At 37.9% G+C, this 18,181-nt stretch overlaps 1 protein-coding gene across 2 annotated transcripts in view; it reads left to right on the top strand.

The window, feature by feature from the left end:
- The window catches only part of CPQ (carboxypeptidase Q), a 313,593-nt gene that overhangs the window by 181,972 nt on the left and 113,440 nt on the right, over positions 1-18,181 (top strand). For both annotated transcript variants that reach the window (XM_011978677.1, XM_011978678.1), the window contains one exon: positions 1,980-2,187. In XM_011978677.1, coding sequence (XP_011834067.1) covers positions 1,980-2,187 — 208 coding nt within the window. The remainder of the gene's footprint in view (positions 1-1,979; positions 2,188-18,181) is intronic.

Consider the following 18,181-nt stretch of genomic DNA (forward strand, 5'->3'; position numbering starts at 1 on the left):
TTCAAAAGAGAGGTAATGAGGGCCTGCTGTGAGAGTGTAAGGGGGTTGAACAGAGTTCATGATTTCAATTGGTATTGATTTCTAAGGAGCAAAATTATCAGTATTGGGGGATTGATTAGATGTGGGGGATAAAGGAGACAGAGGAATCAGAGATGACTGTGAGTTTTCAGCAAAACAGATTAATTTAAACTCTTTTTCCAAGTTCACAGTGATAGGTTTTGACCTATAGCTGCTGCTAGTGATTTGCATTGGCAACTGTGGTGTCTAGGTTAGGTTTTGGCACTTTAGGACTCCACGCTCTTGTTTGTTTAAAAAAAAAAAAAAAAAAAAACTTGAATGGAAGCATAGACCATAATGAAGTACCACCCTCATATGACTTTAATTTCACAGTGGCCTATGAAAATTTATAGAAATTTGGCTTCATTTCTATTGGCTCCAATCCAGATGCCAAAATTACCCCATTGTTGCTCATCCCTTGAGTGGACCATCGAACCTGTTATTCATTAGGAACAGCTGAAAACCATCAGCCAAGTTCCCATACTATGCCAACAATAACACCAGTCAAATTTCAAGGTAACTCCAGGTTTCAGAAATGTATGAATCTCAAAATCTGTCTAGCCAAACTCTTATTTGTATTTTTATGCATGCATATTATATGAAAAAGCTAGTGGTTTCCTTACTTTCCATAATTATACATTGCTTCTTTTAGACTATAAATTGAGTTCTCAGTGTTGGTGAAGACATACCTATAGATCTGTAGCCAATCACTTTAAAGTGAAAATAGAAATTCAGTCTGGATCATGGTACCAGGGGAGTAGCCAGCCCAAAGGGCCCATTATGATGAGGCCTATATTGAAAGCAAAAATTCTTGCATACCTGTAGTGCATTTTAAAAGGATTTTCCAAGTAACAGTTAACATTTGTTAAGCTTTCAGAAAAACTTAGTTCTCTAGCTTTTAATATTAAGGAAATATGGAAATATATGTTGATACTTTGTTTTTTACTGACATACTTCATGATTGCGTGGCTAAAGTCACAAAACATTAGGCGCCTACCACTACTTTCTTTTAGATATATTTAGCCACTGCCTCTGGCCTTTGTTGCCAAGTATTTTTTCCTTGTTACTCTAACTACTCCATCAATTTGGATCTTCAATGGTCTGGCACATTTTGAATGATTTCTTGGAAGATGTGAAACCCTGTTCCCTAATCAGGAAGATGTGGGCAAGTGTTATGGTATAAGAAACGAAGGGACATCTTTTCTAACCAAGACAACAGGATTATAGCGCCATTACACAACATCTTCAAAATTTTTATTTGAAAAATAATGATGTGTTTGGTGATGAACAAGTACCGTAAATTGGGAGGCATGGGAAGTTTCCACTCTTCAAGCATGTTTTTATACAAAGGAGGAGGGAAAGCTTACTTTTTGTGGTTCTTGAGAGAGGTTACATTAACCATTTGTTAAAAGTTTGATTTATGAAGAACATTGGCTTCTAAGAGTATTCTTCACACACTGGCATCCTTTGTGTGATGTTGTTGTAGGTTGTTTAGCAACATATCAAAATAGTTTTATAAAAAGATTAATATGTGTTTCATTAATCCTAAGGAGAGCTTTCTGAAATGCATTTTTAAAAATAAATGACTAGCATCATTCTGTGAAATGTGTGACTTCTCAGGGTGGGAAAGAATTAAAAAAGAAGCTATCGTTTCAAGCAGTTTGTGATTTAATACCAGTTGGTCTAGTGAGTTGAAAAACCATACGATTTGTATGTTGTATTATTTTAAATGCATTTTCACTCTCTTGGGAAGTTGGCTAACCCCACAATCTCTTTCCCATGCTAAATGGCTCTAAAACTTTGATCTTCTCATACCAGTTTGCCAGATGTAGCAGAAAGAGCATGTGTGTGACCTTTCATGTGCCAATTGAGCCTGGCTGATGGGAAACTGTAAGTTAATCTTGCATGACTTTTATTTCTAGGCATTACAGCAGAAGTTCTGGTGGTGACTTCTTTTGATGAACTGCAGAGAAGGGCCTCAGAAGCAAGAGGGAAGATTGTTGTTTATAACCAACCTTACATCAACTACTCGAGGACGGTGCAATACCGAACGCAGGGAGCGGTGGAAGCTGCCAAGGTCGGGGCTGTGGCATCTCTCATTCGATCCGTGGCCTCCCTCTCCATCTACAGGTTTGTCATAATGATCATTTGAACTCCTTTCAAAAACAAGGGTTTTCCTTGAAGGAAAAGTCCTTATGAAATAAAAACAAACCATTCAAATGAAAATACTTATTGTTCATGGAGTTTCTCCCCACCCCCCGATCCCCACCACCCATTCCACATTTGGTCATTTGTTTGTAATGTCTTCTTGGGCTTTTCTGGATTCCAAGCATCATTTGTGCATTCCTTTAAAAAGCTTTAAAGCTTTCCACATCCACAGTGATCCCATTACATTCCTTATATAACTAATATATTATGTATTTTCATTGGAGGAAGAACTGAGTTCATGTCTGCATTTCATCAGAGATTCCTAATGACTTCAGAGGGAGCCAGGCTGTTTTCCATGTTGCTAGAGAAGTAGAGTAAAAAGAGAGTGGGTGACATGATGGGGGCCATCTATGGTATAGTGAAGAGTTAGGGAATTAGAGTACCTTGGATACAGACTTGGCTCTGCTCCTGAACAACTATGTGGTCTGAGGAATGTTTCTTAAACTTCTCTAGGCCTCATAATTTTCTTCTATTAATCAGGGATAAAGAATAATAATAAATGTACAAAATAATTTTGAGATTAAATGAGGTCAACTTGAAAAAGATACTTAACTATCTGTAAATGATTATCTATAAAGGTCCATATAAATATTTGGTAATATTGTTTGAGCGTAACATAGGAGTTATCTTTTTCTTTGTAGTCTTGATTGAGGTAATGCCAAAGAACTTCATTGGCCCTTAGTCCTAAGATGAAATTCAGTATTATTCGAGTGGACAAAAAGTCTAAAAACTGAGATGTAGATGTTCAACCTAGTTTAATAGCTGTTATGGCAGTGTCAAACGTTAAGGATAAAATATTTGGGAAACGTGGGGAAAAGAAGCATAACTTAAGTGTTATAGCCTGGTCTAAGATTTTTTTAAAATGCAAAAATAATAGCAGATGGGGTTTATTTGGATCTCAAGATTGGATTCTGAAATCTATTGGAAAGGGAAGTTTACTTATTCTGCACAATTGCTGTTTGGAACTGGAGACACAGCTGCTTGACCTTAATTAGCACCCTACACCCCTGAAAATAAAAATAACTGGGGAACATATGTCAGCAGCTAGGAAATCCTGTCATAGGGTAGTTGTACGAAAGTGCAGAGAAAAGGAAAGAGACATTTTCCTTATACAAGGGTAAGATATCTTCCCAGGGGAGGAGGATGGGGCATGTTAAAACTACTTGTTAGAAGTTATATGACTAGTTATACTGATGTCATAGTGCTAAAAATAATGTTCTTTGCGGGGTCTTCGAGGTTTCAAGACCAGTGAAATAATGATTGGACCATATTCTTTTGGATGATTAAACTTCCCAGGAGGGAAGTCCTAAAATGGCTAGCTTACTTCCCATAATACCTCCATCACCCCTTGGAATAACATACTCAGCAAGCTGTGGCCATTCACCGTGATTTCACTGGTCATGAGACTTAAATTATGGAGCTGGTCTGTTGCTTTGTGAAACTGGGTGATGGCCAGAAACCTTTATTTAAGAACTGCTACTCATAAGACTAATAAATTCCCAAATGACTTAATGCCCAGTCATTTGCCAGGATTCATTGGCATTTGTTTTGTTTTGTTTTGTTTTTTTCCTGGCATAATGAAGACATCTGGAAACCCAAGCTACAAATTAGGAGTACCAGAAGAATTGTCCAGCAAGGGACTTCAGAATCTGTTGCTAGCCTCTAAGACTGATTATAATGTTTTTTATAGCCAATCCATATTTCACTGGACTCTTAACTTGTGTAACTCTATTCTTTCAACATTTATAAATACATAACAACATTGGACTTTACATAGTACTTTAGATTCTTTCACATGTTACTTTATTTGCTCCGACAACAATTCAGTGGCTCATGTAGTCATTATTGCCCTATTTTATTGATAGGGAAAATAAAAGTTCAGACAATTAGACATATTAACATATTTAAGTCTTGCATCCTGAGAAATAAAAACTAAAATAAAGCGAGATAAACTATGTTTGTCTACTTCTAGCTTATCGTTTTCAGAACTAAGTTTTTTTTATGAGTATTCTATATTCCTACCTCTGATTCCTCATCTTTCATTCATTCTTCAGACTATTATAGCCAGGCTTTTGCCAATACTGAAACAGGACTTGTTCAGGTCACACATAGCTGCCGACTTGTCAAATTTAATGGACATTTTTCAGGTCATCATCTTACTTCGCTTTTCTGAAGCACTCGCCTCCATCAACTCCGTTTTCAGTATTTCTTCTCTTTGGCTTCCGTGACTTCTTTCTCATGTTTTCTCTCTCTTTCTTGTTTGCTGTCACTCTCACGCTTACACCTTTTCACTCTCTTCTCTATTCCTTCCCTATATCTCTGACTTCTCACTGTGACTGTTTGACCTGAGTATCCTCATCATGCTCCTATGAATGTGGTTCATGCTTGTGAAGATGTGACTTCAACCACAATCGACATTGTGGCCTTTTCCAAACCCCGCTCTCCCATCCACACCACTGCTGTGAGCTCTAGGCCTATATATTCACCTGCCTGTGGATTCTTCTTTGGGATGTTCCATAGCTATTCCAGTTTCAATTTTTTTTTTCAAAATTGACCTCATTATTCATCTTCTAAGTCAAAGGTCCTTTATTGCTTTTTCCTCTTCCCGTGTCCGTCATTTCTAATAGTTACTGAGTCTCTTAGGTTCTGCTCTTTATCAATCATTTCAACAGTTACACATGGAGCAGCTCCATTTCCCAGAGCGACTCCATATTCCAGCAGTCAGGAATCGCTAACACTTTTCCCATGCACCACATTTCCTCAAAGTTTTGTGACTTTGCATATGCTTTATCCTCTGCAACCCTCCATTTTCCTTCTCACTGCCACATACTTACGAGTTTTTTCCTCTGGGGAGCCCTCCCTGATATCTACTTGCAGCTCGGGCGAGTTACCTCTTATTTGGTATTTCCACATACATCATCCTTTGCATGCTCTGCATCATAATGTCTTGGAAGTATTAATAGTTGTGGTTCGTGCTTTGGTAGACTAACTGTTGTAACAAATAGCTTCAAATCTCAGTCACGTCACACAATAGGAGTCTCTTGCATGTTCACATAATAGTTTCAAGGGGGTGGTCAGAATGTGGCCTTCTGCTCCTTTCCATCTGTGGCTCTGTCATTTTTGAGATCCGAGTTCTCTGCAGAGTCTTCTGCATTCATCTGGCACATAAAGGGATAGAGAGAGAAAGTCGATAACCTCGAGGGAGATTTTCCATGGTTATCCATATCTAGGCCTGGATATGGCACACTTCACTTCTGCTGACATTTTACTGGGCAGAATGCTATTACATGGAGGCTAGGAAGTTTGGCCTATCTTTATGTCCAGGGTGAAAGGAAAGTGAATTTGGTGAAATACTGCCCAATTGCCTGTCTCCACATTAGACTCTTAAATTCCAGAAAGACATTGGTTACTTGTATTTTTTAACCTCTGGGTTCCTATCATCTAATATAATGTTTGATACATGGTAATAACTTAGGAAATGTCTACTAAAGGAATGAACTTGTCTGAGGATGTAGAGCAAATCATGGCAGGGCTCTCACAACAAACCAGCTGACCCAGTTCCTGGTGCTCTTTGTCCAAACTATGTAACCTATGTGTAGTAAGTTTAAAACAACTTGAACTTTTAGGGTACTTTGCTCTGTATTTGGAGGAAAATATTCAGATGCCCGATATGCCAGATTATATATTTTCTTCTGCCACAACACTTATGAACAAAGATGTTTTGAGTTGTTGATTAAGGAAAATAGCTCCCTTCTCTCTGAAAAGCATTTCACCTCTATGGGAGTGGGTGATACTGGATTTCATCTAAAAATATTATAGAAGTCAGCAACACTAGAGAACATAATATATATATATATATATATGAGACTATATATATTTTATATATATATGTGTGTGTGTGTATATATATATATATATATAAAAAAATTTGTTGCTGCTTGGATTCAAAATTTGAGAATCCCCTGGAGGGTAGTTTGATGTGACCAGTTTGATTGGACACTTTTTGGTGCAATCATCAATATCATCAGCCGTTGTGGATCTGCAGCAGTCAAATGGTTACATGATAGATGTCCTGAAAAAATGTCCATTGCTTGTTGTCAGCATCGTCTCCAGGTTCATTATTGTTGCCGTTATTAGTGTTCTTGGGCTCAACTTTACTTTTAGGAGATCTTCCCTTTATTAATGCTTTTCTAATGACACTCCTTTCCATCACCATTATCAACTAAGATGCCCCCCATTAGAGCTTTTTTAGGTTTTCTGACAGTAAAATACCTTTCTTTGCTTTTGTCATGGGAAATATATTTTAAGAATAAATGCAATTAATTAGATATTTAAGTCCCACAGAGGAAGGCTTCTCTATGGAATTATTTGTCTTACATTATTTCTCAAATTTATCTTATTGTTTACTACATATTTCTTGAGAGCTTCCCAGTTGCTCAGAAATTTCCAAATACTAGGATTACTAAGGTGAATTCCATATATTTTTTGTCCTCAAGAAATATTTTTATGTAGCCAAAAGAGAAGGGGGTAAGAACATATAAGCGATTAGTATTATTTATTTTATATTTAGTGCTAAGGGAATGATTGGGGGAAAGGGATAAAGAAAGGAAATTACTATTTATTAAGCACTGACTTTGTACTATTCTAAAGGGTTAAAGAGTTTGTCTCAATTAATTCTTTATGTAACCCAATAGAAGTAGATACCTGTATTGGTATCTCTTTTACTGAAGGAGAGACAGGTTCAGAATGATTAATGGCTTATCATGCTACACATCTATTGAAAGAACCAGGATTCAAACTCAGAGTCTCTGGCTCTAACTTCCATGCTGTTAGATTGTACCAAGCAACCTGGAGAGCTAATGCTATAGGAATCTAGAGGAGATAACAGAAGTCTGATTGGGGTTGGTTGCACTGACAATGTGGATTTAGGATATGTTCAATAAAAAGGCAGACTTGAACAAGAGAAAGGAGGTGGAAAGACTCTCTGTAAATATTAAAGCAAGGCAGGAGTGCATGATGTATTTGGGTAAAACACAAGCAGATCAGTTTAGCTGGAGCCAGGCCTCCTAGGGGATCAGAGAAATGCAATTTTGGGGTGAGAGGAAGAGACTAGGCTTGAAGATTCAGGGCAGCAGATGAGGCAGCTTTAAGTTTAATGTGGAGGAAATGGGGAACCATGGAATGTGTTAAAGATATGGGGTGAATTTTACAGCAGTGGTTCTTCAAGTGTGGTCCCTGGAATAGCATCATCAACCTACCTAGGAGCTTATTGATGTGCAAATTATAAGGCCCCACCTAATACCTGTTGTATCAGAAAAGCTAGGGGTGGGGTCCAGTAATCTGGTTTAACAAGCCCTCCAGGTGATTCTGATACTCATTAAAGTTTAAGAACTACTGTTTTAGAAAGATCAATTTGGCCGTTGTGCATAGCATGCATTGGAGAGGGAAGGACAGGATACTCCTCTAATAATGCAGATATGAAGTAATGAGGGCATAGATGATGGCAATTGGAATGGAAAGAAATCAGCAGGAGGCATAGTATGAAAACATTAGAACTTGGGGATTGATTGGATTCAAAGGGGGAAGCACTAGGGGTCCAAGCTGATAGGCAAGGATAAAAATCTATGGGATGAATCTGTGTTTAGTTCAGCCCAAAATTTAAAAATCATAAGTTTCAAATAACAATAAGGATTTGTGGTTTTAGAGAAAAACACATTTAGTGATATATCTTGCATGTTCCATTGGGCAAACGTCAGCTGAGCAGATTAGCCACCAAGTCCTTCTTGTTGATGGGATGTCCCCCCTCTTATCTGCCAAGTTTTCCCCTCTTTTTTATATACTTTATTCATTTATGTTGCCTATTCGAGTCCTATAGATATTTGAGCTGATGATCCTTGCTCTAAGGATCCCAGCTTGGGGATAGGAGAATAGGAAATGTAGGGGTCAGGAGAGGGAGCTTGCTTGGAGGAAAACTGGCCAGTTTGGTTTCTAGACATTTTGAGTCTGAGGCGACTGTAAGATAGTCCCATTAATCTGGTCTTTATATTTTGCAAGAAAAACAGTTCAGCATTTCCATTTCTCTGTTGTCCACTTTTTAGATCACCCAAGGCAGTTTAAAATTCTAGTCTGGCCTTCTTGCAATGCGGTATACCTTGGGACTTCTGCCTCCTGATTTCTCAGTATGCAAGCTCAAGAATGCAAAGTAATTTTTATATTAGCCCAAGTAAAATATAATTCAAAAGGTAACTCTACGGAGGCCAAATTGTTTGTTGTATTCCCATTGCCACACATATATTTTTTCCTAGCTATTTTCTCCATTGCCCCAGATAGTTGAACACAGACTGCAACTTTTAATCAGCTAAGGAAGCAAAAGACTTTCTCTTCACTTTACTGTGAAAATTGCATCACCACACTGGGTATGAACTCATTGAGGTGGGAATGAGTTGTTGATAGAGCTTGGCTTTGGAAATACTACTGGCTGATGTTTTATATCACTTGGCCTTTGTGTACTGTATTGACAGAGTGTAGTGAAGGGGAGGAGGAAGAGGAGTAATTTGGTTTGAAGATGACTAAGAGCTGATTAAACATTCAGCTGGGGAGAGAGATGAGTGAATCCAGGTGATGTTTATGGAGTGTCAGAGAGGGAGAGTGCTATACCATCTGGTGAGAGAGACGTGAAAAAGTATATAAATCAATCTCTATAATGATACCTAATTAATACAGAGTTGATAAATGACATAATTGAAGCAATGGTTGGGCTACATCATAGAGTTAAATAGCTTCAAAGAGGGCGCTGATTAAAGCCATTACAATTTATAAAACATTCTTCATCTTAAGAAAGCATCTTGATGAGATTTCACATGAACATTTTGTAATCAGAGGGCCAGCTTAAAACACTCAGAGCAGAGGTAAAATGTCTTAAGAGGTCTATTTTGGATGATTTTTGAAAACCAGTTATTCTCAGGGAATAAAAAAGCTTGCTTTCCCCACCCCCTTTGTTTTTTAATGGGAAAAAATTAATGTTGCATTCTTCACCTTTAGACAGTCTTAGATTTTTGATGTCCTAGTGTTTGGTTCTTAAGCATGACCTTAGGATAATTAGCTATCAAGCTTGATTTAAATTGTTTTGAAATATCATTGCAATTTGGGGGGCATATGTGCCTGCTGGTGAAAAATAAGGAAAATACCACTGGGACTCAAAAACAGTACAAGTGACTCACCTCGATTAGGAGGCTTATTTTGTTTTTGCTTAACTCACTCTGAGGCTCATAACAGATGCACAGTAATCAAGCAGAATGCCAATTCTCATCATTCGTGCAGGTGGAGGGCCACTGTGCTCCCAAGGGGGAAACCAGAGAAGGCTCACAACGAATACTGCATCTTTTCCTCTCATCATCCTTTCCTTTTCCCCCGTTCTGATTTTTGAAAGGCAGATTCTTTGTTTGGAAAGCCTTTGTTAGGAATTCCAAAATGTTCTTTAATCACTGGATGCTTATTATTGCATCAGGTAGTGTGACAGGCATACTTCCTCATAACCGATAGAGCCAGGCAATGTACTTTGGAGCCGGCATTCTGGAGTCTCCATGCCTGCGTCTTTGTTCAGCCACTTGCCAGATGTGCAACATTGATGCCTCAGTTTCATCTGTAAAATGGGGGAAATATCTTCCTTTGTTTTTCTTCCTGGAGTTTTTAGGGTTTTCTTTTTCTTTTCTTGTCTTTTTTTTTTTTTTTTTTTTTTTTTAGGCAGAGTTTTGCTCTTGTTGCCCAGGCTGCTGTGCAAATGGCGTGATCTTGGCTCACTGCAACCTCTGCCTCCTGTGTTCAAGCAATTCTCCTGCCTCAGCCTCCTGAGTGACTGGGATTACAGGCATCCGCCACCATGTCCAGCTAATTTTTTGTATTTTTAGTAGAGACCGGGATTCACCATGTTGGCCAGGCAGGTCTTGAACTCTCGACCTCAGGTGATCTGCCCACCTCAGCTCCCAAAGTGCTGAGATTACAGGCATGAGCCACTGAGCCTGGCCTTTTGTGGGGTTTAAAGGCAGTAATGTTATTAATGCCTGACACATAGTAAGTTTTAAGTACATGTAAAGTTGCTATTATTATATAATCTTGTTAACTATTGACAGGATGTAGTTATTGAATGAAAAGGAGGCAGGGAGGGAAGCAGGTAATCAGGGAGGGATGGAGGGAAGGAAGAAAGAGAAGGAAGGAAAGAAAGAAAAGAAGGAAGGAAGAGGAAAGAAGAGCTTAATTTAGTTAATGTCACTGTTGTAATTGGTGGATTATAATCCAATTATAATCCAATTGAAGCTGTCTGGTTGGGAGACAAACCCTATGCCGTTTAGATCTCTATCTGTTCAGTTTGTCCAAACTCTGCTGGGGTTATGTATTTACTAGTCTGTCTCCCTTTCTAGATTGGCAGTTCTGGAGACAGACTGTGTGTCTTACTCATCTGGGTATCCCCAGGGCTGTACTCTATGTCTGGCACACAGTAGTGCTGGAATAAGTAAAGAGCTGGAAGCAGCAGATCCCTTTCTCTAACATGTAAATTCAAGGTGTCACCATTTCACATGCATAGACGTTGAATAATAATGTAGATGAGGTGACTGACCTTTTGAATTGCTACTTATCAAAAATGGAATCTTTGGAATCTGAGAGGAGACTATATAGTTATGTAAATTTCAGCAAAGTATTGCAAACTCCATATTACTACGGTGCTTTGTGGGGCTACTATAATTAATGGTCTGTTTACATTTCTAGTACAGACTGTCGTTTTTCATCTGCTTATAACCTTGATATAAACATTTATTCTTGGCTGCTGTTTTGCATTCGTAATTGTAAAATATATATAAATGTTAACCTTCTGTTTTCCACCTTTTTTATTTATCAAAAGCACAGCTCAAGAATCACATCATTGTGGCATGTTTTTCTGAATCTCTGGTGGCTAAAAGAAATGAATGCATTTTGAATTCAGGCTTCAGGATTAGGGCAATGTTGTTTGCTTATGCAGTGCCCTTTGAAAAATGTGTAATATAGCATATGAGCCAAAAGAATCCTGAGAAACTTTTTCCAGCTGGTCTTTTACTATTACTTATGTCTTTTTTCTCCCTCCATGTTCCTCGCTTCCTCTGTCATCAGTTCAAGATGACTCTTAAAGTTCTCTTGCATCCATCCAAATGACCCAGGCCTCTTTAGGTGCCTGGAGAAAGTACCAGCCAAAAGGTATTTGTTGGAGTCTCTCAAAGGTAACAATACACAGAGTGGGATTCAAATATCAGACAGGCTGGGTTCTAATGCTGGCTCTGCCATTTAGATGCTGCGTGACCTTACGCACATTAAACAACCAGTGTGAGCCTGTTTTCTCATCTGTAACGTGGAGAACAATGTTTACCTCATAGAGTTGTTGAGAGAATTAAATGAAATCAAGCCCTTGACACAGACTGAAACATGGGAAGTGATCGATGAAATGTAACTGACCTCTTATCTTGGCCATGGTCATTATTATCATTGTCATCATTAAGATAATGATGGGACTAAGCTAGGTAGGTTGATATGAGCTGATTTATCTTAAAAGGCACCAGCTCTAGATAAAGCTCTCCTCAGTGTTCAAAGACTCCAGAGACTTGGGTTCTGTTTATCTCCTGATTTCGGGAGCCCACTCTCCTTAGTCTCCCTCAGTCATTGACTAAACATTATGCCCTTGTCTTTTCCATTCTCTCTGTCCTCATATTAAATGCTGGATGTTGTTCTTGCAAGCAGTACCAAAGTTGTGGTGGACCAAATCAGTATCAGTGGCCAGCATACCCAAAATGCAGCAAATGTTCTGTTTCAAATAATACCCAAGATATTTTCCACCTCAGGGCCTTTGCACTCACTGTCCCCTTTGTCTGGAAGGCTGTTTCCCTGCTTTGTGTATGATTGAATCTGTTTCAGTCTTTACATTTCAACTGAAATGTTATTTTTGTGAAAAGCCTTTCCTGACTATACTGAGTAGCACTCTCCCTCAAACTCTCTCACACATAATCTCCTCTGTATGCTCAGAATCCTAATTATATTTGGTAATTTCTGTCTATCTACCTAACTACCCATCTAGTTTTTCAGCAGGTACTTCTGCATAAAAATATAAATTGCAGCCGGGCGTGGTTGCCCACGCCTGTAATCCCAGCACTTTGGGAGGCCAAGGCGGGCGGATCATGAGGTCAGGAGATCGAGACCATCCTGGCTAACATGGTGAAACCCCGTCTCTACTAGAAATACAAAAAATTAGCTGGGCATGGTGGCGGTCGCCTGTAATCCCAGCTACTTGGGAGGGTGAGGCAGGAGAATGGCTTAAACCTGGGAGGTGGAGCTTGCAGTGAGCCGAGATCGTGCCACTGCACTCCAGCCTGGGTGACAGAGCGAGACTCTGTCTCAAAGGAAAAAAAAAGACAAAAGAAAAAAAGAAAAATATAAATTGCATGAGGACTAGAAGTGTGTCTTTTGTGTACCTCATTGTATTCTCAGTACCTAGGAGATTGCTGGCACAGGGCAGGTACTTAAGAGATATTGAGTGAATAGATAACTATTTTAAAAATCATCTAAGACAATCGAGAACCAATTAAACAGATACATATTGTATCCTAGCTATTTTTCTGAAGCCACATTCTAAAGCACCACAGATTTTTTTTCTCAACTTTTTGTTTTGTTTAGTTTTGAGACAGGGTCTTGCTCTGTTGCCCAGGCTGGAATACAGTGGCATGATCATGGCTCACTGCATTCTTCACCTCCTGGGACCACAGGCACAAGCCAAAATGCCTGGCTATTTTTAAAAAAATTTTTAGTAGAGATTTTTGTGGAAAAATATAAATCTATAGTAAGGCTGAAAGAATAGTAAATGACTCATATACTTTCCTGAGTTCGGACCAGATCTCAGTGTGGTATGGCCATCGATGTGACTCATATACTCTTTATAAAAAATTGCCTAACTTTTACTTTTTATATTTATTTTTTGAGATGGAGTTTCATTCTTGTTGCCTGGGCTGGAGTATGGCACGATCTCGGCTCACCACCTCATGGATTCAAGCAATTCTCCTGCTTTAGCCTCCCGAGTAGCTGGGATTATAGGCATGCACCATCACACTTGGCTAATTTTGTATTTTTAGTAGAGACAGGGTTTCTCATGTTGGACAGGCTGGTCTCAAACTCCCGACCTCAAGTGATCCACCCACCTCGGCCTCCCAAAGTGCTGGGATTACAGGTGTGAGCCATCGCGCCCAGCCTCCTAACTATTTTTAAGGTAGTTGTACCATTTTATACTTTCAGCACTCATGTGTGACGCTTCAGGCTTCTCCACTTTCTCACCAAAATTTAACTTTAGCCTTTCTAGCAGATACATATTGGTATATCACTGAAGTTTTGATTTATATCTCCCTGATTTCTGAATCTGTCTTTGTGAAAAGTCTACTCTAGGCTTTTGCCCATTTATAATTTTTTTAAAAAAATAATTGAGTGGTAGGAGTTCTTTGTATAATTTAGATACAGGTCTGTAGTCAGACATATGTTTTGCAAATATTTTCTCCCAGCTGATGTCTTGCCCATTCTTTTGTGTCAGAGTCTTTGCTTAATAGTGCCTTTTGATGAGTAGAAGTTTTAAATTTTGAAGTCTAATTTATCCACTTTTAGTTGCTTTCTTTTATATTTCATCTGCATTCATTACTCAATATTTTGCCACATTTGCTTTCTCTCTCTCTCTGTTTCTGGCTCATTTAAAGGTAAGGTTGTTATAACCCTGAAAACATTTCATCCATAAATATATAAGCATGTATTTCATAAAAGCAAGGACCACCTCTAACATAACTGTAGTATCATTGTCATGCCTAAGAAATTTAGCATTGCTATAGAAATGTTATGAAATTTAAAATTCATTCATATTCAAATTTTCCCAATTGTTTCCCTCAGTAACATTGCTGATCTTTTCTTTCTGAATTCCATAATCCAATCAGGGACATTCATTACATCTAGTTGTCATAAAGCTTTAGTCTCCTTATATCTAAAATTGCTCCCTAGTCTTTTTAGTATTTTATGACACTAACATTTTTGAAGAATATAGGGGAGCTATTTTGCACAATGCCTCTCAGTTTGGAGTTGTTCCTCATTATTAACTTCAGGATAAATATATTTGGCAAGGGTTCTATATGGATAATGTCATGCCCCTCATTGCATCGCATAAGGAAACACATAATATCACTTTTCCTTATTGGTGAGGCCAAATTTGATCACTTGTCTAAGGCATTATCTCTGGATTTCTTTACTGAAAGGCAGCATTCCACCTTTGTAGAGGAAATACATAGTAATTATGGTGGGATGCTTTTGAGACTTTGTGAATCTTAAGTTCTTTAACAAAATTTCACCCAGTGAGATTTTAACATTCGTTGATGACCCCTGCCTGAATCAATCATTGTATTGGAAGTTGCAAATATTTTTCTAATTCAATTATTTCTATTACATTTATTTGCTGTGTGCTTTTGTAATAAAGAGCATCTGCCTCCTTTTCCTTCTTTTTGTTTCTGATGATCACTTCATGGGTTTTTAAAAAATGTATGTGATAAAATTCATTACTGTCATCATTCTTTTTGATAAAGCATCAAAAATTTCAAAGTAATTAATGTAAAAGTTAGCATTATATGATAAGCTTGAATATTTGAAGCACTGGAAGGAATACTCTTTTTATGCATCCAAAGTTATCCAGAATACCACATATAAGTCAACTAATTAGGAGTGTGTAATCAATATCATTTCCTCTGAACTTTTTCATTAACAGCATGAGCTTTGGGGTAATAATCCTGAAGTCATTTTTAGTTTACCATTGCGAATGTATAGAATATGCAAATAAAGATCCTTCATCCCATCCATAATTGCTGTTAATTGTTGAATAAGTGAGCAAAATCTCATGTCCAGCAATTGCTTCTGAGTTTCTGCAGACTGATACTCATTTTCCTTTTTTTTTTTTTTTTAACTATGCTCTGATGTTGAGGAGTATGCAAAGAGCTCTTTTTTTTTTTTTTTTTTTTGTGAGAGAAATAAGGATCTCAATATGGGTTTGCAAGGCCAAAAAGGATGTATCTTTAGGATGAGTTTACTTCATATCTGTGTATTACAGAGAACTATAAATCTATAAATTATCCACCCTCTCCAACCTCCCCATGTCATCAGTGGTTGTGAAGAGATAACTAGCCTCTGCCTGGCTGTCAACAGTAACAGCTTAATAGCTCAGTGAATGCCTATTGCCTCACTGGTTACTGCTCCATAGAGTAAATATTTGACATTAAGGACAAGAATTTAATTTTTAACTTTTTCAATGTAATTTTATTCAGTAAACATTTATTATGTGTCTTCTATATTTCAAGCCAGGAGAATACCCAAGTTTTGTAGGGGCAAGAACTGACATAATTTGGGGGCCTCTTTAAGAAAAATAATACAAAGTTACTTATACAAATTTAGATATAAAATCAACATTTATTTACAATAGGGAAGAAATTATAACAATTTATAAATTTAAGAGAGCCACCAAATACTACAAACATGACAAAATTCAGAAAAATATCTTGTTTTGATTAAATAACTACCTGTCAAGCTGCTGTACTTGGTCTGCATTTTTTATTTGCACATTCTTTGATTGCTCTTTGTATGACAGTGCTTTTGTGTTATAGTTTCTAAAAGAAGAATAAAAAAGGAATTCAGTCTTTCCTCTAGTATGGTAGATCATAATTTAGTTTTTATTATTGATAGTTTGGAAAAGTTTATTTCAGCTTTACAGCTTTTTTATTGGTAGCATCATATACATTTTTAGGATTGTTGTCAAGTTTTGGGAAAATGTCATCAAGTTTTGTTCATGTATGGGCTGTAAGATTTCAGGACATTTTATGTTTTCTTGTATAGTGACAATGAATGAACATCATTCCATTTAGTTTATTGTCTAGATCCTCTTTTTTAGTGGCATTTTATGAATTTTTGTTATCTTTGTATTTGTCAGCATTTTGTGTCAAACCAACAAGAAATTTCAATCTTTTCCCAAGGTGATTTACTTTTTCATTATTTGGCCTATTGAGTGATCTATGAGACTACTCATCATAAATACCCAAAGTATGTCTCTTTCTGTCAATAAATTGTAGTTTTGTATGACTTTTGTCTGGGAATGCCATACTTTGTCAGAATAAGATGTGGTGTATATTTTAACATGTAATCCAATATGTTGACACAAATAAAACTGTGACTTCATACATAGATGCATTTGCTCTTTAAGCTCTACAAATACAGGAATTCTGATAAATTCTATTTTGCATGACTTCCTTAAAAATATAAAATTAGAGGTTGTGTTCGCAATAGCATACTCTGAAATACTGAACCTATTCTTGATAGGAGAGAACTTCCACTTTAAGCAGGAATTAATGAGGATTGGATGCCTCGACTGCAGTTCTGCTTATCTGATAACTGGAAGCATTTTCCAGTGACTGGCTTCTGGATCTCCACCACTGTCTCCATGCTTTCACTGCCAGATGTTGCAGGATGCATTCTTGTTACAATATGACCTCTGACCCTGTGTCTTTGTATTGCGACACTAGTAGTCCCGGGACGCATTCCTGTACCAGGATGGAAACAACTGTGAATCACCTAAGCACATCCCTGTAAACCCAAGCCAATATATCTCCAAGTCAGCTTTCTCCTAGCTGGATACTCAATGCCTATAGTCAATCCAACGCTGCTTCATATGTTGGGAAGTACGACAGAAAGGAAGTCAGAGTGGATTAAAAGATTCCACACCTGTGAAATGCATGAATTGGTGCAGCCCTCCTAGTGAGGCATCCACAGATGTTAGCTGATAACATCCTCATCCTTACCCTCCCCACCATCACTTCTATATGTTTTACTGGCCTGATCCAGTTTTTGGTGGTTTGGCACTTGGAATTCTTTACAAGCACTTTCTTTCTATATTGACTTCCTATCATTTTTAGAACCCAGATTTTTAAAATGTTCAAGCTGGATGAACCCTTATACATTTGCTCTATTCTTTCATTTTATAAACGAGGAGCTTAGGGCTGAAGGTCATTCAGCCAAGTAGAAGAACAAGGACACATTTTTTTTTAGCTCTTTATGCCATCTTTCTTTTCTCTCAAGTCTCCATCAGACTACACCCAGCCTTCCAGGATTAAAGTAAGTTAATTAGGCATGCATTGATTTAATCTCTGTACGTCCCCCCCAAATTGATATTTTTAGGAGTTAGAATATTCAATGTGCTCCCCAAATGCTGCGTAATAGTGTATTTTGCTCATTTTGATAGGGCTTTTAGCAGAGTGAACTGTTTCATGGACATTGTCACAGGAAGTGGAAACTCACCTTGTGAAAAGGCAAGCTTTCCATGGGCTTTGAGTTTCCTTTCCTCAGCAGGGGAAGGGCCTATATGTGTTAGTGTTAGCTGCCTGGACTTCCTCTGGGGCTTGGAATCTCCAGGAGGCAAGGCTGACAAAATGTCATCTATTTGCCTACTAAGGAAACAAGCTCTGAAAGAGGTCTTCATTGCTTATGCGCCTCAAGTCACGTAGTTCCGGTTGTATCCATAACATCATGGTGTATTTAAAATACTGCTCATTGCAATCCTTTTGAAAAGGGATTCTGATGCTCGTAAATACTCCAAAAAGGCATTGTGGTGTTACACTGATTTTTATTTTTATTTTATTTATTTGTTTATTTTTTGAGGTAGAGTTTTGCTCTTGTTGCCCAGGCTGGAGTGCAATGGCAAGATCTCGGCTCACTGCAACCTCTGTCTCTAGGGTTCAAGCGATTCTCCTGCCTCAACCTCCCTAGTAGCTGGGATTACAGGCATGCGCCACCACACGTGGCTAATTTTGTGTTTTTAGTAGAGTTTTAGAGGGTTGCT

Source organism: Mandrillus leucophaeus, unplaced genomic scaffold, assembly GCF_000951045.1.
Source record: "Mandrillus leucophaeus isolate KB7577 unplaced genomic scaffold, Mleu.le_1.0 Scaffold198, whole genome shotgun sequence".
Classification (NCBI taxonomy): domain Eukaryota; kingdom Metazoa; phylum Chordata; class Mammalia; order Primates; family Cercopithecidae; genus Mandrillus; species Mandrillus leucophaeus.